Source organism: Talpa occidentalis, unplaced genomic scaffold, assembly GCF_014898055.3.
Source record: "Talpa occidentalis isolate TD23 unplaced genomic scaffold, MPIMG_talOcc4v2.1 talOcc4.4, whole genome shotgun sequence".
Lineage (NCBI taxonomy): Eukaryota > Metazoa > Chordata > Mammalia > Eulipotyphla > Talpidae > Talpa > Talpa occidentalis.
In genome coordinates this window covers 51,995,886-52,018,006 of record NW_023604295.1, presented here as the reverse complement: position 1 = coordinate 52,018,006, position 22,121 = coordinate 51,995,886, and the positions used below count along the sequence as shown (strand labels likewise).

Here is a 22,121-nt window from a genome sequence, read left to right as displayed (position 1 = left end):
AGGAGTGAATGAGATACATGGGACAGCCAAACCCAGACCGTGAGCTTACTGTTCTAACTTGTCACCTTGCACTGGTGTTTTGTTCCAAGAGGCCTGGAACATCCGTGTCCCTGGGACTACACATTTCTTATTCCACTAGCAAATTCCTGGGTAATTTCTTCATTCCCATTCACTTCTAGTTTCACGCATTTGTTTATATTTTCTTTCAGAAGTTCACTAGCTGTGCTTTCAGAAAACTCCTTTACAACTTTTTCCCCAAAAGCCCAGTCTGATTCTGGAGCTAGGCTCACGAACATCTAGGGTTGTGCTTTGAAATGCAAGGTTCGGTTCTCAGCAGCAGCGGGTTCCACACAAGGAGCCAATTTCAATCTGAGCTTGGACTCCACACTCATCTCATGGGTGGCGAGGTCTCCTGGTGAGACCGACCCCCTGCTCCACACCCAGGGAATCAAGGTGGTTGGTTTTTCTCTATTCGTTGTGAATGAAATGTCAAAGGACTAGACCCTCAAGTGAGTTTTGTCCACAATTACAGCTCGGAAGTCATCTGGTCAGCCTGGTCGACTCCCACCTCCAACGCTGGCCCCACCCCAGCTGCCACCCCCTGAAACCATAGAGCGGCCGATGGGCACCGGGGCTATGGTGGCACGCTCCAGCGACCTGCCCTATCTGATTGTCGGGGTCGTCCTGGGCTCTATCGTCCTCCTCATCGTCTCCTTTATCCCTTTCTGCTTGTGGCGGGCCTGGTCTAAGCAGAGTGAGTAAATGACCTTCCTCAGCACTGAGATGGAGTCTCGGGAGGGGAGGGGACCCCGCTAGTTCCCTAGGCACCCTCCACCCCTGCCAGATTGGAGATGTCCCCCTTCACATTCACTGGAGCTCAACCAGGTGGCCCAGAGGGCGGGGAGACAGAATAGGCCAAGAATAGGCCCTTCCTCCCAGCTCACCAACCTGGGCAGATGGAGAAATAGCAGTTTGGTCTGTCTCAGGACATAGTGATTAAGTGGCTCCAGCTCCTATTCCTGTCTGGCCACCCTTTCCTACTTAGAATCCACATGGCCTCTCCACTGGGTCTGGATGCCATGAGCTTTCTCCCTTATCCTGGATTGAGCTGTTATTCCATTAATTTCTGAGTCAAATGGCAACACATCTGGTTAATTTGCCTCATTTAAATATTGCGCCTTCACTTCACTCAAAACCTCCTTTCCCCCAACCCTTTTCCCCACACAATAAGTCTAGACGTTGGGGGAAAAAAAATGGGTGACAGGAGGAAAATTCTGAGAATGTTCTCCCATTCCTGAGGTAATGTCATTTCTCTGCCTACCTTAGGAGTTTTCTGAGGTTCATGTAGAACTTTTCCAAACTGCCCCAGGCCTCCTTACCTAAGCATACTTCTGTCCTTCCAGAACATACAACAGACTTGGGTTTTCCTCGAAGTGCCCTTCTGTCTTCGTCCTGCCAATACACCATGGTACCACTGGGAGGACTCCCAGGCCATCGAGCCAGTGGCCAGCCCTACCTCACTGGTGCCAATGGACGCACCTGTGCCAGTGGGGTACATGTGAACAGGGGCTGCCCTGCAGCAGCCATAGGCTACCCAGGCATGAAACCTCAGCAGCACTGCCCAGGGGAGCTTCAGCAGGTAAAGTGGTCCTAGGAAAGTAGGCAAGCAGGTACAGGCCACCTCCTGGGGCTTCCCCCTTTGCAGCATCTAATCCTGGGCTGTGGCTGGGTGGGGCTCTCTCTAATCAGTAACAGCTCGTCCTGTTCAGTGAATAGGAGAGTTACCTGGATTCAAATGTAACTTTTTCATTGCTATTTTCCTGAGCAGCGGGATGACACCAACAACCTGCTGAGGCAGACCGTTCTTGGTGATGGATATGACCCCCAGAGTCACCAGATTCCCAGGTAACCAGGGCCCTCTCCTTCCACCTGAGCATCAGACTTCACTTGCTCTTTAGCTCCTCAAATCTAATAGTCACGCATGTGACAGCTAGTGCTTTGCTTAGGGACCCCACGTCAGATAACCTGCTGTGCCAAACTCTTTCCTTAAGGGGTATCTGTTGTGTTTCCAGTTAAGAATGCCTCTTCCACTCCAGGGTCTGGGTTAGCCTTCCAGAATCCTCCCCTCACCTGGCAGACCAGGCAGCCACATACAGGGGCTGTAATCACAGGCCCTGGGACGCCACATCCTCTCATATACGCTACTCGGGACTTGCCGGCAATGAAATGGAAATGGATTAGAATTACCTGTGGAAATGTTGGCATGGCACTACTTGATCCACAGTGGGGGAACAGCCCCTGCTGAGCTTTGCTCAGTCATGCCCACAAACAGTGCATCAGCAGGGATAGGGGGTGTGTGGGCCCACTCTGTTCTTACCTCAGCATCCCATCTGGTCTTTCACACACAGGGGTCCCAAGTCTAACCTGGATGAGGACTCTTTCTTATACACGCTGCCCGATGACTCTACTCACCAGCTGCTCCAGCCCCGCCGGGACTGCCTCCACCTCCAGGAGCAGCCTGTGGCTGCCGGCCAGTCAGGAACGAGAAGTGTACCCCAGAATCCTGGGGTGGAAGTGACGTGGGACCCGCTTTTTCACCCAGGTCTTTGCCAGGGCAAGGAGGGAAACTGAACAAGTTGGAGGTCACCCAGGAGTGACTTGGAGGAGGGGAGAGGACAGTTCTCAGAGGTAGCACTTGGGAAGGAGTCCCCACTGCTTGATGCAGAAGAGAGAGGAGGGCAAGGAAGCCCCCACCGCTCTGTCCTCAAAGGTTGAGAGAAAGGACACTTCTCCAGTTCAAAGAGAGAAGTCCTTTTGGTCTCCCCTGCATTTCAAGACCATTCACAAATTCCTACTACAGCCTCTCATCACTTCAGAGGCGTTCGCTAATCACGCCAAAATAGCTTGCTTTGTTGGGTCTTGTCCCTTAATTAAGGGCGGAGGGTGTATCAGTTGTTACAGAGCCAAGTTCTTACAAATACTGCAATGCTCTGTGCGTCCACAGAACTCTTCCTCTCAGGGACTCAGTGCACCCCTTACCCCACTTTTTTTCATGCCAGTCTCTTGGAAGTCAGTAGATACCTGGTTGGGGTGGAGGCTGGTTCAGAGGGTTGGCTGACGTTTCTGAGCCTCCATGGCATGTATATGGGCCCATACACCAAGCTTGGGCCCTGTCTCTGGGAGATAAAATTCTAAAAGACAGGCACCCCCCTAGATTCAGGCCAATACCATTAAAACTGAACAACTCGATCTGGGCAGGCGATGACGTGCACAGGAATATCTAGCGACCATAGCACAGTGGTGGACTAGCAGCTTCAGAGTAAGTAGGGGTTTAAAAAAAAAAAAGTAGGGCTTTCTTCCAAGGCTCAGTGCTGAGATTCTGTGGTCCCCCTCTGTACAGCACAGGTAGGACACGGCTAATAGGGCCAGCCCAGATCTGTGGGGGACATCAGAGGCAGTGCAGCCGTCCTGGTGCTAGGTTTCTCTCCTCCAGGGCAGACACGCCACTCCCGTCACCTAAGGGGTGACCCAGAACCACGGGGCATGGCTTCCCAGTCAGCCTGGATTTTAATATTTCCACTTTTCTCTCCCCTCAGGCCCCCCTTGCTGCTTGGGCCTGGTACCAGTTGAAGAGGTTGACAGCCTGGACTCCTGCCAAATGGGCGGAGGAGACTGGTGTCTCCAGCACCCCACCGGGGCCTATGCTGGGCAAGAACGCGGGAAGCGGCTCTCCCCCGGCCCACCAGTGCACGTGACTTTTGAAACGCCACCGCCCACAATTTAGACAGAAGCCAGTATCCCAGAAAGACTATATATTATTTTAAAAAAAGACAGAAAATTGGTATTTATTTTTCTATAATAGCCATATTTATATATTTATGCACTTGTAAATAAATGTATGTTTTTTATAATTCTGGAGAGAGCAAGGGAATCCTACCCATGGAGGTATGAGAAGGAAAACAAGCTGCAACCGAACACGAGTCAGCCAAGAAAGAGGAACAGCTCTTCACTCAGAATTCCTGCCACTGCCTGGAGGCCCACAGAGAAGCCGCCACGACCAAGAGGGCAAAGCAGGGACCGCACGTGACCGGCTGGAGATCCCCACGCACAAGGACGGAGCTGCTGCTACAGGACATGTTTTCAGAAGAGGCCGGTGAGAATGGACTTTGTTGTGTACTAGAAGCATTATAAGTACTATAAGCATTAACAAACCTTCCAGAATCAATAATCTGTGGCAACATATCGCTGTAAAAACAAACACTGTAACTTCTAAATAAATGTTTAGTCTTCCCCGTAGCCTTCAACTTAGTCACTTATGACTCAGCAGTCTCTTTCCATGTTAGGCTTCAGTTTGAGTATTTGAAGAAAATACCCACTTGTGCTGTTCCCAGATTTATCAAGAGAGGAGATAGGGAAAAGGAAGGTAGCAAATGTCTTTAACTGTTGAATGTCAATGAAACTAAGCTTTTCTACCTCAGTGTGTGTCGAAGACCAAATATTTTCCCCAAAATGTTGGTAATTGCTTAAATGCTGTGCTACACGCATGAACATGTTGTGCCTGATAAAACTCATTTCCCTTTTTTCCAAAAATCTACCAACATAGCCAGAGGAGTTCACTCACTGGTTGTTTCAAAACAACATTGCTTACTGCTGTCCAACCACAGATCAATCTTGATATAACTAGATGAAGGCTGAAGTTTGCAGGGAAAGCCCTAACACAATTTAAGTGTTCTCAGAAGGAAAACATTTTCTAGATTTCAGTAAAGTGGAGTAACAGATGAACTGCCACACTCTAGTCACAAATTTGAGAAACAAGATCTTTGGAAAGCTCAGGAGTAACGGACTGTCTAGGACAAGCGCGCCCTCTGCTGGCCAGAGCAAACACAGCACCTGCTCTCTAGGTTTCCTGTATCTTTTCCATCAAACAGCTGAAGTGGAAAAAGAACTAAGACAACATGACTTTCAGAAAAGCAGTATTTTTAAAATGTTAAGAAATAAATTGAAGGCCTATAAAGAACATTTAAATGGGAAGAAGACGTGACTTCAGACAACCTGGTACTAAGGGTAAGTGTGGGGCAGGACCAGTGCTCTCGCTCTTCACTCAGTTAATCCAGGGACTCTCAAATTTGAGCGCTAACATTATCTATCCCATTGTCTTAAAATTTTTTATCTCCAAAGTGAAGATGGTGAACTTCTGTGATGAGTGACATTGTTTACTGCCCAGCATTGGTACCACAACAGTAGTGCTTTTAATGCATGTTAAAGGACAGAGATAATTGCAGGAAAGAATGGAACCATTAGGCTTTCAAATTTCAGCCTAGAAAGTGAAATTACTCCGTTTTCATTCAGTTCATTGAATGAGCATTCGAAGCTTTGGGAAGTTCTGAATATTTAATTTCATTGCTTTTCTTTAGATTCATTTTAAAATTTAGATTTAACTCGGCCAACAGAGGCTTCTAAATTACTAAGGGGTAGCGTAAGGCCAAGTGGGCAGGACCTGGTGGGGGACACAGAGCTCAGCTCAAGACCTCTCTGAGAGGGCAGCCTTCCCACGTGGGACAGGCCGCCTTGGTGTCAATAATCACGCTCTTTACTGTGAAGTTGTGACAGAAAGTTTGGACTCCACAGTTGTCTTTTTTTCTTTCAAGTTATATTAACAGTAGATCCACAAGTAACTTAATTCAAACTGATTTCTGGCCTTTCCAGGTGAGGCTGCCTTCTGTCAGGGCAGAGAACTCCTTGATGTGGGAAGCAGGATAGTTTTCCATCCCCCCAGCCCAAGCTGTATACTGGGTGTCTCCTGTTTGAACTTTCCAAAGCTTTGAATGCTCATTAAAATTATCGAGTCAAGACTGAATCTGGATTCAAGCAGACATGAAACTAAAGCAGACATGAAACTAAAGTTATCCATCTAATCCAAAAAAATAGAATTCCAAACATTATGGATGAAGGCACAAGTGTTGTGGTGACTGCATGGTTCTTGTTGTTTGAAACTATGCAGCAGTAAATAAGTAAAACAGCTGTGACTAGAACATTTTCCTAAAAGATTCAAAGACACACATAGTTTAGAGCATATAGTAGAAAAGGTGCTAAAAATGTATTCTCTCTAGTAGAGACGCTACTACACCAGAGATTTATGGTGATAGGCACAAACTATTCAGACTTCTTAAACAGGAATATGAAAGAATCTTAGAGATCAAGTGTCCAGCTCTCACATACACATATATTGTAACATACAAAGCAAGTTAATCCTCTTTATAATTTGGGGCGGGCAGCTCAGCAAGCTAGCCACGGGTTAGGGATACTTGACATTGCTGAGTCCCTGTCTACATTAAAGCAGTATTGCCTTCTTCACCTTTCCATCTCAGTGACCAACTTTATATTCTGAGACAGCTCCAATGGAATAAGTCCTTGAGGTCTGAATCAAAGTGCTCCATTGTGTTACCAACAGCGATCCAAATATCAGTGAGCTCATTCCAAGATCCCAGTGGCCACTTACCCCCAAATCAAAAAGACACTCCCAAATTAGTTTAAAATGCCATATACCTTCCAAAGTGATTGTTAGAGATGTTCCTTCAGAATGATTTTGATCTTGCCTCATTACTTCTATATCAAAAACAGCAAATGACTCAAGTAGAACCTGAGAGAAAGCGGCGTAAGACTTGAGAAACCATGGGAATACTTAGAAGACAGGTAGAGTCATAAACATCTTCAGAGGGGGGGAAAAAAAAAACCTTTTTTTGGCCATTCTGGAAAACATATCCTGCTATTCCTGTCAGAGCTGAGTTTGCTAAAACTGTGGGTGATTCAGGAAGCTGGTTATTTGCCTGCTTTCTGCTAACCCAAAGCAGACTGCTCTGGTACATCTCTGCATTGCCTGAATCCTCAAATAATTGTTTCATGACGTTAACAATGTCGGAATTCTAAATTGCATTTCTTATTCTGTGATGATGTTGGCAAAATAAGTTTGTTTTTTTCTCATGTCCTCTCAGAAAACTTATCGTCAAAGTTTATTTTCCAAGGATCAAAAAAAAAAGGATGGATTGCTGAATGATAGCTTTTCTTGCCAACAGCTAAAATGTCAGAAAACCAAATACAAACTTCCCTAAAACACATGCTTTGTTGCAGTTTTGAGGTGCAGCCTTTTGTTTAGACTTGGTTCTAAACAAATCTAAAATGGTTCAGTTCATTAATAAATAGATGTTAAGTGCTACAGTCTGTTCTAAAATAACCAAATGAGAGAAATTATTAAAACTACATGACTAAGATCTGGATTTAGACTTTTAGATAAGTTCACTTTAAAATAAGATTGTAGTACGTGACCAAAAAAAACAGACCTTCTGGTGAAGCACATGTCCAAAAGGCAAACCTCGAGCCCCGTGGACTTTATCTAGTTCTGCTGTGGAGACCGAATGGGTGGGAGGGTGAGACCTCCTTTCTTACGCAGAAGAGCAATCTCTTCCTTTAAGGCCACAATTCTTTGTGCTTGGATTTGGATCAATTTAGTGACCTTCTCTTTTGCCACAATATCTGCTTTCCGAGGAGCCTGGAAGGCATTGCCCTGTGGGAAGAAAACACGACCCTCCTCTAAGCATCATTTCGAATGGAACAACCTCTCTGTCCTTCTGCCTCGAGTCAATTTCAATGGCTATTGCGCCTCCTTTTAAGGGCTTTCAAGTCCTCCACTGAAATCCCACCATTAAAAGGGGGCCTTTGAGCTAATGAACACATCTAAACATATAGATCCTTTAGGTGGGTAACAGGTTAAACCATCACTCATACCCCCAAGGATTCATCACTGGCATGGTAAAAGACAAGGTACATCCTTTTTCTATGCAGCTATATTTTGTTTTCTGCAAAGGAAATAACTCACTTCTTCATCCTATTTCCTCCCTTGTCTAGCCAGTTCCTGCTCAAACTCTCAGGGTGATGCTGATGCAGTGCTTCAGGGGATCACACTTTGAGAACCCCTGATTTGAGCATTTGCAGCATTCTTAATGAAATATATAAAGCAAAGAAACAAGAGAAACTGGAATTTTTTTCAGACGCTATTGTAAGATGATACATTGCTTAGGTTCCTATAGGGCAAGGCTTGACACCAATAAACCTAAATTAAAAAATAATATCCACCACATTCTATGTATTATATGCTAAGTTCAATAAATGTTATATAAGAGCAAACTTGAAAGCCATAAAATGCAACAACTGTTTCAATAAGATAACCTGAGATTCCACAATGCAAGATACCCACTTTAGGTCAAATGTATGTTCATGGCATCCAACGGGCATGCAGTAAAGTTAGTCCCTCAGGCTCACCATAAGGTAGGTCAACTCAGTGTCCTCGGGGACCCAGGTGGGCTGGAGCGGGTCAAGATCAGGGTTTGTTTGAAGGTCAGCACTTGATATTCTTGTGAACAGCTACTGTTAACAGAGCATCCCCAGTTCTGACAAAGGATCTGAAGGATAAGAACATACCTGCTGGTTCTGTAACGTATTCAGCCGAGAGTCCAGTTTCTTCTTTTCAACACATAAATCATTCATCTGATGAAGCTTTTTGGTGTGTTCTTTTGTCTTCATCATCAATTCCCATCGCATTTGAGCAATCTTTTCCTACCAGAGCAGGAAGATGCAAAAAGGATTAATAAGGAGAAAGAGAGAAAAATGTATGTCTGGGTTTGATAAACGTCAGGCAAATAGAGCACATGCACATGGGAAATGCGATCAAATACCAACATAGAAGCAACTGCATTGAGTCTGGTTTGGTTAAAAACAGGAAGACTGTAAAATGAGATAGATAACACTATTGTTAAGGAATGAAATTCGTATGCATGGTGAGTGAGAGTATTCATTACCTAAAAGGGAGAATGACAAACAGCAAACTTCTATACATCGCTCTATTCCCAGTCCTGGTCAAAATTCTCAAGGTAGTTTGAGTAGTCATAGATGGCTACTGGCTTTCCTTTGTTCTCATAATGCCAACACATTATTTTAGGCTGCCTCTCACTTCTAGCATGCCCATGATAGGCGCCACTCCCACACACATGTTCAGTGGCGACTATCGGAAAACAAAGGGAAAGCACAATAGCGCGAGGGACTTCTTCCCCACCTATTGATGAGGTAGGACAGAAAATGGGAGAAAGGATAATGACTTGCGGGCTTATAAAAACTTTATAAAAGTTCCCATCTTGGAGCCAAGGTGCAGCCGGGACACTGCCTCATCCCACTGCTCAGGGAACACCACAGGCATTAACAGCTGCTAAGACACCACTAGCCAAACAGTCCATACCTCACTACAGAAGTTACTACTTCAAGATGTTCTCTAATTTCTAGTTTGTAAGAGCATTCCGAAGCTCTGCAGAGTAACACAGGCACCTCAGAGCACAACAGTTCCACTCTTAACCCTGTTAGAGCACTTTCACATTGCCATCATAGTTATTTGCACCCTGGAATCCAAACCTAGTACTGGTGCTTTCACCCCAAGATAAACCCCTCCAGCTAAGTGAATGGTAAAACTGAGACAGGCTTAAGATCCTGGGGGTGACAGGGTCACAGACTCATCTCTAGCTGCACCGCAGAAACCACTTACAGTTCAACCCAGATTCAGCCAAAGTAGATCACTTGTCTTCTTGGCCTTACCTCCCACATCTTCATCTCCTTTGCATTCGATAGCTCCTTTCGAAGTTTTCTGATCTTCAGTTCTTCAAGTGTTGTGTTCACAGAGAGTGTCTGAAGGGCTTCCAGGTCTATCACACGGCCAAATTTGCTGATCATTAGTTGACGAACTGTCTCTTCCATTTCTAAGAAGACAGACACCATCGGGTAATGCAATAGCTCCCTTGTTATTAAATGAACAATACCAGTCATGAAACTAAGGAATAGCTTTGCAAGAGTGATAAAATTTTTAAAAAAAATTTTTTTAAAGATTTATTTATTTATTTATACAAGCACTGGGTACAGTCAGAAGCGTGGGAGGGTGAGAGAATTCACCAGAGGCAGAGTGGGGAACAGAACAGGCAGACTGTGAAATACACTGCTGAGGGTTGCAGCGGGCGCCAGGAGAGGTCTACACCATGTGGGACCCTCGCCCGGTGGTGGCCGGGGATTGAACCGGCCAGAGGCTGCAGGCAGCTTCTCAGCCCAGCGCTCAACCGCTGCGCCACCAGGGGAGACCCAAATTTTTAAAAATTTTAATTTGATAAAATTTAGAGTGATAAAACTTAAATAAAATTTTTTGAAGTGCATTTAATCAACAAAGACAAAGTAGAAAGAAATCCCAAAAGTCAGTAACAAAAAATAGAAGAGAAAAAGTAGCAAGGGATGTGACAGGCCTGTTACAGAAAAGGAAACATAAACAAATGAATGTGAAGGTGTTCAACCTCACCAGAATCAGGGAAAGTTAAAAACACAAAAACTGCAATGAAATACAACTTAACATCCAATCGGGGGGAGGCGTTTGGGGCCTGGGCAATTCTCACACGTGCAAGAAGGATAAAGTGGTCCTTTCCTCTCTTCCTTGTTTCCTCCTGATTCTGTGCTTACTTACTGCTTTCAGATTTGGAGATAGTCACCTGGTAGTTGTCTGTTATCAGTGAATATTACTAGATAACCCACGGGCTTAGGTACTTACTCTGGATAGTTTTTGCCATCTGTCTTTTTTCTCGGATAAGCTGTTTACGCCTCTCCCGGTATTCTTTGTTAAGTTTGCGCTGCTTGGCATTTTCCTCCTGAAGGTATACGATTCGCTCTTGCAGCAGACTCAAGGAGTGATTAGAAAAGACCAATGTTCCAGAAAGGTCATTAGGTATTTCTCCAAATATTACATACTCTATCTACAAAAACAAAATAGACAAAGATCAAACTCCGTATAAGGTCATAGACAGCACAAAAGCAGCACTTCCTTCTCGGCCCCCTGCTTAGGTCACTGCCTTCGGATGTCCATCTCTCTCAACACTGGGTAAGTGGAAAAGCAGGAGGTTGTCTTCAAATAGTTAACCACATCACGTCCCTCTGGGGATGATAAATCTCTCCCACAGACTATGCAGATCAACAATGATGGGCTGGTATATGGGGCAAAGTGCTCAAGGCAAAGTACCTGATCCAGTTTGGGTCGGGTGACACAAAGCACGTAAGGCTGGTCTTCCAAAATACAACTTTCTCTCCTGACAGCAAATAGGGTATGATGGGTCATTTCTCTTACTCATGCATCTCTATCTCAACATAAGTTGTAAGCCAAGTGGTGTGTGGAAATGAACAAAGAAAAGGAGAACCAGAAAAAAGATTTTCCTTTTTGTCTTGACCGCCATCACTGATGAGTAGAGTATAAGTGAAGATAATTCTTGCATCATGCCTTTGTCAATGGCTTAAAATAAGTGGCAGGGAAAGTAACACATGTGCAAGATCCAAGAATTCAACCTCTAAGTCCTAGGGTCCTCATTTCCCCAGACCTTAAATGACTCACACCTCACAGTGGTGATGACCCATAAGGAAATACATTTTTCGCTGTTAGCAATCTAAGAATGGGTAAGAAGAGTTTGGTTGTCATTATACAGGCAGAATTCTCAGCTACGGACTAATTCTCCCCGTGAGTAATGATGACTCTCTGGAACAGCCTGGGTGGTGGCGCTTCTGCTTAGAGGGGGTGGGGCACCCTCCCCAGACCCATCACCTGGTGGAGCTTGAGTGGAATCACAACCAGCAGTTCATTCAGCCGCTGCTGCTTCTCTCGTTGATAAGCCTCCAAGGCTGCCTCTGCTGCGTTCAGATTAGTTGCCACAATTTTTACCTGTGGAAAGTCCCACGTTTCAGTTTCAGTCGCAGCATCTAGAGGGAGGAAGGTTGGAGGAGGAGGAGGAACAAAGAGGGTTGTGGGCTAGGGGTGAGTCACTGGTGCACCAGGGGAGCAGTACCTGATTGGGGTATCCAAATAAGCTCAATTAAAAGTATACACATTTTTAAAATTTTTTAAAAATTGCATTAAAAAATAGAAACAAAGTCCCATGTACGAAATGTGGAGAAGATGCTATGAACATATACTCAAGGTGGGAAATGATGGCATCTTGGCAGGAAGTAACAGCATAGGCGGGGTCTGTCTTGTGGGAGTGGAATTAACTGGTGGAACCCAGGGATGTATATTATTTTCTTATAGCTAAGTCAAAATCCACCAACTTTTTCACTCATTCCTATGTCTCCTGAGTTGTAAAGATTTTTGTGAATGAGAATTCAAAAGACATTTGGTCCTCATCCTTTGTATTTCTTCATGAAAAACAGCTCTTAGCAGGGGATGCCTTTGTCAATGCCTTAAAATGAGGTCATTATGACCTCGATACGTTAAAGAAAAAGCTCAAAAAGCAACAAAAGTACTAACTACAGTATTTCTGAGACCCATCCATCATCTATGCAACTTGAATGCTTTCAAATCATTTCCTGTTTGCAAGAGGAAAAGCAAGCTATCCGCATTTCTAAATATCAGTCAAGTTCAGTAGATGTTGCTGTAGGAGAGAGTACCGAGAAGGAAAAAGGCGGAAACTATCCAACATAGTTATACCAGAAGTTTGACTGCCTAGTCCTGGTCTCCAACATGGGGTTGCATGCACCCAAGGGAAAACAAAGAGATCTACTGGGGTCCAGTAAGAAACTATCTGTTTCTATTTATTTTTATCTCATTCTTTTCTATTTGTTTTTACAAATGTTTAAAAATATGCAAAATATATTAATACAATAGTTGTGAATATAACATACAAAAATAGACATCTGTTGTAGGAATATGTGCTCCACAACTTTTCTACTGATATATGTAGGCAATGAAAACTATTTGGAGGCCAGTGATTGGGATAGAGTTTGATCATCAGAAGAGCAACAGCCCCACCAGGACTGTGCTTGGGGAGAGAAAATTGGATGTGACCATTGAAATGTTTCTGCTCTGGAGAGATGTTCTAACATGGTATTACTGTGACCTGGCACAATATAGCAGAGGCGGTGCAGCCTGTAGAGAGGGGATAAATAAGTAGGAGGTCACCTTACTTTTTTGGACAATGTGTCATATTCCTTTTTGAGGTTATCGACAATTTTCTTTTCTTCAACTAAGGCTTCTTCAATGTCCAGCCTCTTTTCTCTAAGTTGAAGGGCCAGTTCAAAAAGACTTACATTACAATCTGAAAAGACAAGCAAAATAAAAAAGAAGCCCAACTTGTTATAGGATGTAGTAATGCACCAAGTGTGGACTTTGCAGTTTCAAAATAATGTCCCATTTGTGGATCCTCTCTAGCAAGCTCTCACCACATTCAGGGCGCCAGTGTTTCAGGTATAAGTTACCGATACCAATAATGACGACAGTAATTATAACCCCAGTCTTGAAGCTCTGAGCTGTACTCTGAGCCAGGCTTTACACTCAGCTCTTTACATATATTATCTTACTCAAGGCTCAAACCTTGAGTACCTGCAAAGGAGAAACTATTGAATATTCCCATTTTTTTAAAGATTTATTTATTTATGAATACAAGAGCTGGGGTATAGCCAGAGGTGTGGGAGGGTGAGAGGATTCACCAGAGAGTGGGAAGCAGAACAGGCGGATCTACTGAAATACACTGCTGAGGGGAGCAGTGGACAAGACAGAAGAGGTCTGCTGTGCCATGTGAGTTAGCTCCATGGCCGGGGATCAAACTCGTGCTGCAGTGGCTATGGATAGCTTCATAGTGCTGAGACTTAAACCCCTGCGCCACCAGGGAGGCCCCCTGAATATTCCCATTTTATGGGTGGGACCTTAATCTCACAGAGGTCATGCAACTTACAGGATGTATGGGCTTCAAGTATAATATCTCTATATTAATTTCTATTACCTCACACTTAAAGTCACATTTATCCACCAAGTAATTGATAAAATAAAAATATAATGGAGTTCTGCAGTGGAATTCAGGAACCTGAGTTGTAGCCCTAGTATTACCACTAAACTAGCTAAAGGACTTAAAGTCCTTCAATCTCGCTATAAAATAATGAGTGACATTACAAGTGAGTTCCTTTCCTCTCTTCCACATATGTATGGTTCTAAAGAAGACTCTATTTTCAAAATCAAAACAAGATTTAAATTTTTTTGTAAATTAAACCTTATGTCAGCCCAAAAGGAAATAATTTTTTTCTCTGTTGAACCGTTCCTCTATCGCAAGTATATGAATATTGGTCTGGCTGCATCAGCCTGGTTTCACCAGTGAAAACAGTGAATGTAAATTGCCAAGCATTTTCAGGAAAATGGTACAAATTGCCCTTACAAAACATATTTGGAATATGAAAATAAGCTTGTTAAAAAGAGAGCACTTCATAAAAAATAAAGTAGATAAGCAGATACAGAGTACAATCTGTTGCTTCTATAGAAAATGAAGTGTGTATAATTTATGACACTCAACTGCAGGTTGTATGCAGATTTTTCACTCATAAATGGCAGCCTAAGGGAACACAAAATAAATCATCCAAGAGCCCCCAAAGCTGTATCTCATATATTTTATGCCACGCTCCCCTTAAATTTTATTCTGAGAGAACGGAAAAGGAAAACAAAAAAAGGATCCCTTTGGTAGAGGTCAAACCATATTCACACGCAACAGAAAACACAAGCTTTTATCCAGCTTACTTGAGGGGCAGATGGAGTCATCAAAAACATCATCTTCAGATCCAGACTCATCCTCATCACTCTCCAAGCTTGATTCTTCTTCACTTGATTCTTCACTTTCTTCATCTTCATCTAAACACAAAGATATTATTAAAGAGAGTTCAGTTTCTATGTTAAACTAAATCCCAGACTTTTAAAAAATAAAATCTTTCTCAAACAGTCACTAGAAGAACAGGAGACATAAAGCAGAAAATTACAGGTGGATCTACTGAAATACACTGCTGAGGGGAGCAGAGGGCGAGACAGGCGAAGTCTGCTGCGCCATGTGGGTCAGCTCCCAGGCTGGGGATAGAACTCCTGCCACAATGGCCGCAGATAGCTTGATAGTGCTAAGACTTTAACCCCTGCACCACCAGGGAGGCCCAAGAATCCAATTTTCCTTTAACAACATTGAATAAAATATCTTTTAAGAAAATATAAATTGTTGAAAACTGAAACACATCTGTCCCCAAGTGCTTCTGATAAGTGACTGGAGACCTCACCCACACAACTGTGCAGCTCCATATTCTTTTTAAACATGTCTGAGCCACAGGTTGCCAACTGGCTATTTTTTTTTTCTTTTTTTTTCCCCAGCCTCCCCCACACCCCCGCCCAGGCTATTTCTATTTTATGAAACTTCAAACTAGAAAAAAATAGAGATGGTGTGAATCCTCTCCAGATTTCTTTGAAAGATCTGTTAAGCGGTCTGAACCACCTTATGAAATAAACTGACAAAGTTTAAAATCAGACTTTAAAATTCTTACATAAACTCCTGTTTTCCGGAAGATGATGAAGACCTACTTTTTCTATTCCTCCCATTAAATTCAATTAAAAATCCTGGATAGTCCATGTAAAGCAATTACAGGAGGACTCTGAAACGTGCAAAGATGGCAAATCAAATATGCACCTCAGAACCTGAGGGCCAGCCCTGCGGTGATTTCCTCGGGTCTTTTTTCTCCCGTATCTCAGACTTGGCGATAAGGAAGACTGTGACCTGGAAACACTAACAAAGGCAGACATGGGATGGCCCAGCGAGAGCCTGATTTCTCTAGCAAGGAGACCAGGAAAGACATACCCTAGCAAGACAGAATGGTTTAGACCTTATTCCAACAAACCACCACAGAAAAAACCATTGTCCCACTCTGTGACCCACTGCAGCAAAGACCAAGTGGGGTGCCCAGATACCCAGGTGTGTAAAGCTGTAATGAAGTACCCCAACACTCTCACAAGGAAGGTGTCAGAGAAGGCCAAGGAGGGAACCCACATATTTATTCCTGCAGACCTATAACCAGCCCCGATAACTATGTCTATGCAGACCCCAGGGGAAGCCTGGATGACCACTGCTACCTCACCTGGCAGCAACGGGCCCCATTCTCCCTCCCTGCAGAGGCAGTATCAGAACAGCCGTCACAAAGCAGTAGGACTTCCATCATTGCCCAGAGGCGCCAAGCTGCTGCCATCGTGTTGTCAGCAGGGATTACGTGAGGAGCTGGAATTCCCACCCCTCATAGCAGTCACAGATCTCTCCTCTGTTACAGATCTCTCCTCAGTGAAGGCTGAGCCCTTCCAGCCAGCAGTGCCAAGTGGCTCCCACCCCTTTCTCTGGCACAGCAGTGTTCTTAGAGAAAACCAAGTGAAATAGAAGGTTTTGATAAGATACAAACCCACATAACATGAAAGTTTCCAGGTTTCAATTGAAAAAGCACTCATCATACTGAGAACCATAAGATTTTCCAACTGACTGAGAAAAGACAACTAATAAATGCCAACACTGAGATGACCAAAATGTTAGAATCATCTGAGAAGTAAACCATATTGATAAAATTACTACAGTGACCAATTATAAACATACTTGAAGCAAATGGGGGAAAAAAACGCAAGGCCTCAGCAAGGAAATAAAAAGTCTCAGCAGAAATCTATCTATGTATCTCTCTGTCTCTCTCTCTCTCCCTGCCCCCCACCCTCAGTTAGAGAACTAAAGGTTTTTGTCCTCTCCTCTTTAACCCTCACAATGCCTCTACACTGTCAATGATGTAGTGGAAATAGGTGTCAAAAACGTCCCTTTCACTGATCACAAAGACATACAAAGAACACACAATAAAAACAAAGTTAACAATCCAGTCAAGAAATGGGCAGAACTTAAAAGACACTTCTCCAAAGAGGAAATGCAAATGGCCAACAGGCATATGAAAAAATGTTCAACATCCCTTATAATCAGGGAAATGCAAATCAAAACCACAATGACATACTATAACCTTACATCAGTTAAGGATGGCACATATCAAAAAAAACAGCAACAACAAATGCTGGCGAGGATGTAGTGAAAAAGGAACTCTCCTACATTGCTAGTGGGGGTGCAAACTGGTCCAACCACCATGGAAAGCTGTCTGGAGGTTCCTCAGCCTACTAAAAGTGGAGCTACCATATGACCCAGCAATTCCACTCCTAAGGATCTTCCCAAAGGACACAAAAATATCAATACAAAAGAATACATGTACCCCTATGTTTACTGCAACACTTGAAATCAACCCAAATGCCCCAAAATAGATGACTGAATCAAGAAGATGTGGTATATATACACAATGGAATACTATTCAGCAATCAAGATAAACACATGCCATTTGCAGCAATGTGGCTAGCGCTAGAAGGGATTGTGCTCAGTGAAATAATTCAGAAGGAAAAAAAAAATATCGGATGGTTTCACTTATAGGAGGAAGATAGGGTAACCAAATAAAACATCAGGGTAAAAAAATAATAGCAATACAAAACACAACACAACAAAACAAAAACAATTATAAACCAGAGATCCTGCAGGGGACGGGAAAGGGGAGGGATCCGAGGGAGGGAGGGAGGAGCAAAGGGGACTGTGGTGATGGAGCAGGGGTGCGCTGGTGGTGGAAATTCTTTAGGGACTACACCTGAGAAAAGAAGTAAAATATATATAATTTTTTTAAAATGTCCCGTAGTTATTTCTCTATTTCATGCTACCAAGAGAAAATAGGATCACATATAAGAAAGAAATACAAACCAGCATCTCCTTCAACTTCCTTTTTCTTCACCCTCTTAATCCTCTTCTTTAGGACCTTCATGAGGAAGTTAGCAAATTTATTGTTTTCTCCCAGGGCTGCTTGGAAACTAGCATAGAGTGCCTTTTCTTGTTCTTGGAGCTTTGCAATTTCAATCTTTTTCTCTTCCATCTCTTTAAGAGTTTCATTTATTTTCCACTACATGAACAAAAAACAATAAAATTTTCCTGATAAACCAGGTTCAGAGAGCATTATACATTACTATAATGTAAGGTTATGGTTTAGAATATCTTTTTAAAGCTTCTTAATACAAGTTTATATTTCTGATATTTGCAGCACCATCCACTTACTTGATTAAATTTTGTCATTCTTTCAGTAAGTTAGAATCAGATAAGATCAGCTTTTTAATGTTTAACTCTTTCAAAAATTAAATAAACTGAAATTTTACTGATAGGTAGATGTCAATTATCTTTGCATTATCATCTTGAAAGCAGATTTTTTTCATATCAGTAACTGAAAAAAATTTCATAGTGAAACTGATGTAGCTAGAAACTGATGTCATTATTTAATATGTAATATCTACTGAATAGAATTCTTCCTTTAAGACAAATAGTATATCACTAAAATTTGCATGTAAATAACAATTTCCTGTGATATTCAACGATGTTACTTTAAAGCTAGCAAAAATATTTAAGAAACTCACCAACTTCTTTTTCCAGGTATATTCATATGGATAACAATCAAAACTCACCTTCATATGATAGCTAGTGACAAGCAAAATATAGCCTTTTGCAATTCCATAAACTAAGATTTATATGTGAGATTTTATTCTCCAAACTTGCAAAATATCAGATCAAATTTATTTTAAAAATCTGATTCTTTTTTTTGTGACCAAGGATACCAAAAACAGCAATCAAGGGGAGAAGACAAAAAAGAAAAGAGGACTAGAATGAGGGAATAAAGAAGAAAAAAAAAAAAAACACCCAGTTGCCTCCATAACCAAGGGTGCAGGCAGCCAGCGTGCTCCTGCCAGTTCATACTTGCATGTCCTGTTCCTCTTGGTCTAATGAATTAACACGCTCTTGAAGTATATTCTCCTGCTTTTCAAAATTCTTGAGGAGAAGCATTTCTTGAAACAATGTGAGATGGTGCAAGTCAGATAATTTCATCTGAGTATCCAGTTTCAGTTTCTGATGTCTCAGGAGACGAAGTTCTGCATCAAAAGTGACAATAAGTTCTCTGACCTGAGGTAGAAAAAGATTTGAGGATATATGAGAAATTAACAATATGTAAACTTTTTAAAACTAATATAACTTGAATAAAAGTATATTCTTCTTATACCTTTATTATGGATGGAGAAGTGTGTGTGTAGTCATAGAAATCAGTTCATTAGTGGCATTAACTTTTTAAATGGTAGGAATTCTATAACTCCAGTCCTTCCAGTTATTCATCATTAAGCCATCAGTCTAGAATGCCCTTCTATCTGTACTGTGTGATTTAAATAAAAGACTATGCATTCTTCATGGATAGTTGTCGGGGCCCAGACCTGGGGCCCAGACCTGAACATCCGGGTTCTTGCCTGAAGCAGGTACTGAATGTTAGCTCCAGGGAAGGTTTCAAGTTTCCTATTGTGACGACTGACCCCTTCCCCTGCTTGTTCCTTGTGGCTTGTTTGCATTGGTGGTCTCTCCTTGTTCTTCGAGATAACGAGAGACCTCCCCCTCTGAACCCTATATAACCTTGTACACGTTCCTGAATAAATGAGACTGGCGATGATCCTGGCTTTGTCTCCACTCCTCGCGTACCCCTGTCCCATACCAAGCCCCTGCTTCCTCCCCCGGGTACCATGTTGATCTGCCCGGCTGGCCCGGACAGATAGTGTTTATATTGCCTCCACTTTTTCTCCTCACTAAATCTCTAAATTGCTACTTCAAAAAGTAGCACTAAATATTTCTCTCAAGTTCTTTTTCGAAAACTTTCAAGCATGCAGAAGAGTAAATTTTTAAAGTGGATAAATATAATCATGGAGCTGCACGAAGCCTGTTCAATCCTGTTTTACAGATGAAGAATTGAGGTCAAAGGTGATTTTTCTGAGATTAAAACAAACTTGTTACAGAGCAGGGACAGGAACATAAATATCCCAAGTCCTGATCTGGACCTTATTCCACTGACACCCTAATGATTTTAAATCCTCAGTTTTACCCCAATGTTGGCACAGCCCTAGAGAACACAGTGGAGATCAAGAGAAAGCCCTAAGGGCTGAGTCTCCTGGGGAAACTAAAACAATAGGAAGAAGGCAAACCACCCCTGTTTTTCATTAGGCTCTATATGATGGGGAGCCTCAGTGGTCCAGTGCCTGGAATGAGTGAGGGCCCAATTGCAGCTGGAGAACTTCAGAGTTAAAGAGGGGCAGGGAAGGAAAAGAAAAACTTTACATCTTAAAAAAGGGTTGTGGTAGACCATAGGTGCTTCTCTGCTGTATTCAACAAATGTGAATTATTTCTAAATTTTCTTTAGTGCAACGCCACTGTGAACGGTACCACACAGGTGTCCATGTTTGCAAGGTTTACACTTGTTTCATTCTCTCACCCAATAGCCTGTGTGAAGTTTGTGAGGATGGAGAGTATGTCTGTCTTGAGGGTTGTTGCTTCCCTCCTACAGCATGAGGAGGAAGTCAAGCCATCGGTAAATTGTGGTCTGACTAGAGTTTGGGGAAAGTTGATACAGAGACATTTTAATTACTAAGAAACTAGATCTTATTCTTCCAGACTCTCCTTTTTTCTCAGCTTTCAATGAACACATCCTCCCCCCTTACCCTGTTGGCCAAATACTGCTGCATGTACACGTGTTTAACTTCTTCCCGCTTCATAATCTCCAGCTCCATGTCGGTTGGCTCTGTTTTTTCAAATTCTACTGGCTTTGGAATATCTGTAAGGTGGGTTGATGCCTTTGATGATCTAGACAGTGAATCGCGCGTCGTCACATCCCCTTCCCTTACAATAGAGGGTCTGAGGAATCCTCCGATTAAGTTTTCAGGCGCTGCCTGCTCCATTGGGAGGCACTTTTCATCCTCACTTTTTATCTTCTCTCGCTGAAAAGTTAGGAGAGTTTCCTCATCATAATGAAATCTCTTTTCTGGAACTTCTTCTGGATATATCTGAGGGATATCGGGGATGGGAATGTGCTTGGATACGTGAAGAACTGACTGGATGTTCTTCAGTTCTTGTACCAGACACTGTATCTCCTCTACGACAGCCACTTTAAGGTCTCGGAGGGAGATGATGCACTTGTTCATGTGCCTTTTCTTTGAATAAGCCTGATAAAAAGAACACGAGAAAGCAAAATAACAATCCGTTCACCAAAGACTGTTTGAAATATGGTTTGCTTTTGTCCTTGACTAGCAAAAATTCAAGATGAAAATTAATATGATCATTCTGCTTACTGCAAAGTTGCTGTTCTCTAGGGCTTAGGTTTTTCCCATTTAGCCTCTCCAAAAGTGGGTTATAGCTTGGATTTATCTCTGGCATCCATCAGCTGGCTCACAGGGCTGAGCTTCCCAAATCCTCCCTCAAGCCTTGAAATTAAACCAAATCTGAGGAGAAAATGGCCACTCTTCGGTCAAGAAACTTCAAGTAATGTATCGTCCCTGAGGGAAACCCAAATCCTGTTAATTTAGACTCATCTAGGGTTGCCCACCTTCAGCCAAACTCCAAATGAGCAAACGTTCTTTCTGAATTTTAGCCAGCCATATTATTACTGTTACACCTTGTGTGGGCAAAGGCATGGGTCTGAACTTCAGCATAATGTCACACCAAGAGATTCCAGAACCCTTCCTTGATTCCTTATCCATTTATCTAAGCCAAGCTGAGGGGGGGGGGGCGGTCTCTGTCTCCAGCCACAGGTGCCATGTGTGCCCAGCAGTTCCTCATTGCCAGCTCTCTTCCCAGTCTGTTTCCTAAATGCCCTTACTAGGGCCTATAGGCACACGCAGCCCCATGTCTGTGTACAATTAGGCAGCTTGATGGTCCAAAGGCTATTTAAAGTTAATTGCACTGGAAGGAGGGATATGTGATACACTGTTTTTTTCAAATGCTTGATACTTTTCAATAATTTTTAATTTAACCATGACAACAATGGCCATTTATTCACTTTGACCATTATGTTAGCTCTATGAGGTAAACTAAATATTTACTCTATATTTTTTATACTGCCATTTTAATAAGAGAGTTTAGTGTAATGCAATTCAGAGCAATACATCACACCTGTCCATCATCTCTAGATAGACTATGAAGTTTCAAATTGGGTGACTGGAAAATTTTGTTAAAAGATCTTTGGTGAAATAGCAAAAGTCACTTTCCTCAAGATACTTTATTTCCATTGGTCAGAAAATTATAAAATATTCAAAGTTACTGTTTCTGTGGTGTGATTAGCACGCTTCCCAGTGTGATGCTTTGAAATGT

General features: G+C 42.7%; 2 protein-coding genes across 4 annotated transcripts in view; one reads left to right on the top strand and one right to left on the bottom strand.

The window, feature by feature from the left end:
- BOC (BOC cell adhesion associated, oncogene regulated) overlaps positions 1 to 15,052 on the top strand; it is an 87,252-nt gene extending 72,200 nt beyond the window's left edge. For all 3 annotated transcript variants that reach the window (XM_037525547.2, XM_037525544.2, XM_037525545.2), the window contains exons 16-20: positions 533 to 754; positions 1,404 to 1,639; positions 1,829 to 1,905; positions 2,409 to 2,602; positions 3,597 to 15,052. In XM_037525547.2, the coding sequence (XP_037381444.1) occupies positions 533 to 754; positions 1,404 to 1,639; positions 1,829 to 1,905; positions 2,409 to 2,602; positions 3,597 to 3,784 (917 nt within the window). In that variant the 3' untranslated portion in view covers positions 3,785 to 15,052. The remainder of the gene's footprint in view (positions 1 to 532; positions 755 to 1,403; positions 1,640 to 1,828; positions 1,906 to 2,408; positions 2,603 to 3,596) is intronic.
- Positions 3,816 to 22,121, bottom strand: part of CFAP44 (cilia and flagella associated protein 44) — a 77,398-nt gene continuing 59,092 nt past the window's right edge. Inside the window, exons 26-35 of the mRNA XM_037525542.2 lie at positions 20,477 to 20,977; positions 18,702 to 18,905; positions 17,664 to 17,859; positions 14,618 to 14,728; positions 13,021 to 13,151; positions 11,666 to 11,782; positions 10,628 to 10,829; positions 9,637 to 9,797; positions 8,476 to 8,610; positions 3,816 to 7,561 (exon numbers count right to left, since the gene is read on the bottom strand). Coding sequence (XP_037381439.1) covers positions 7,391 to 7,561; positions 8,476 to 8,610; positions 9,637 to 9,797; positions 10,628 to 10,829; positions 11,666 to 11,782; positions 13,021 to 13,151; positions 14,618 to 14,728; positions 17,664 to 17,859; positions 18,702 to 18,905; positions 20,477 to 20,977 — 1,929 coding nt within the window. The 3' untranslated portion in view covers positions 3,816 to 7,390. The remainder of the gene's footprint in view (positions 7,562 to 8,475; positions 8,611 to 9,636; positions 9,798 to 10,627; positions 10,830 to 11,665; positions 11,783 to 13,020; positions 13,152 to 14,617; positions 14,729 to 17,663; positions 17,860 to 18,701; positions 18,906 to 20,476; positions 20,978 to 22,121) is intronic.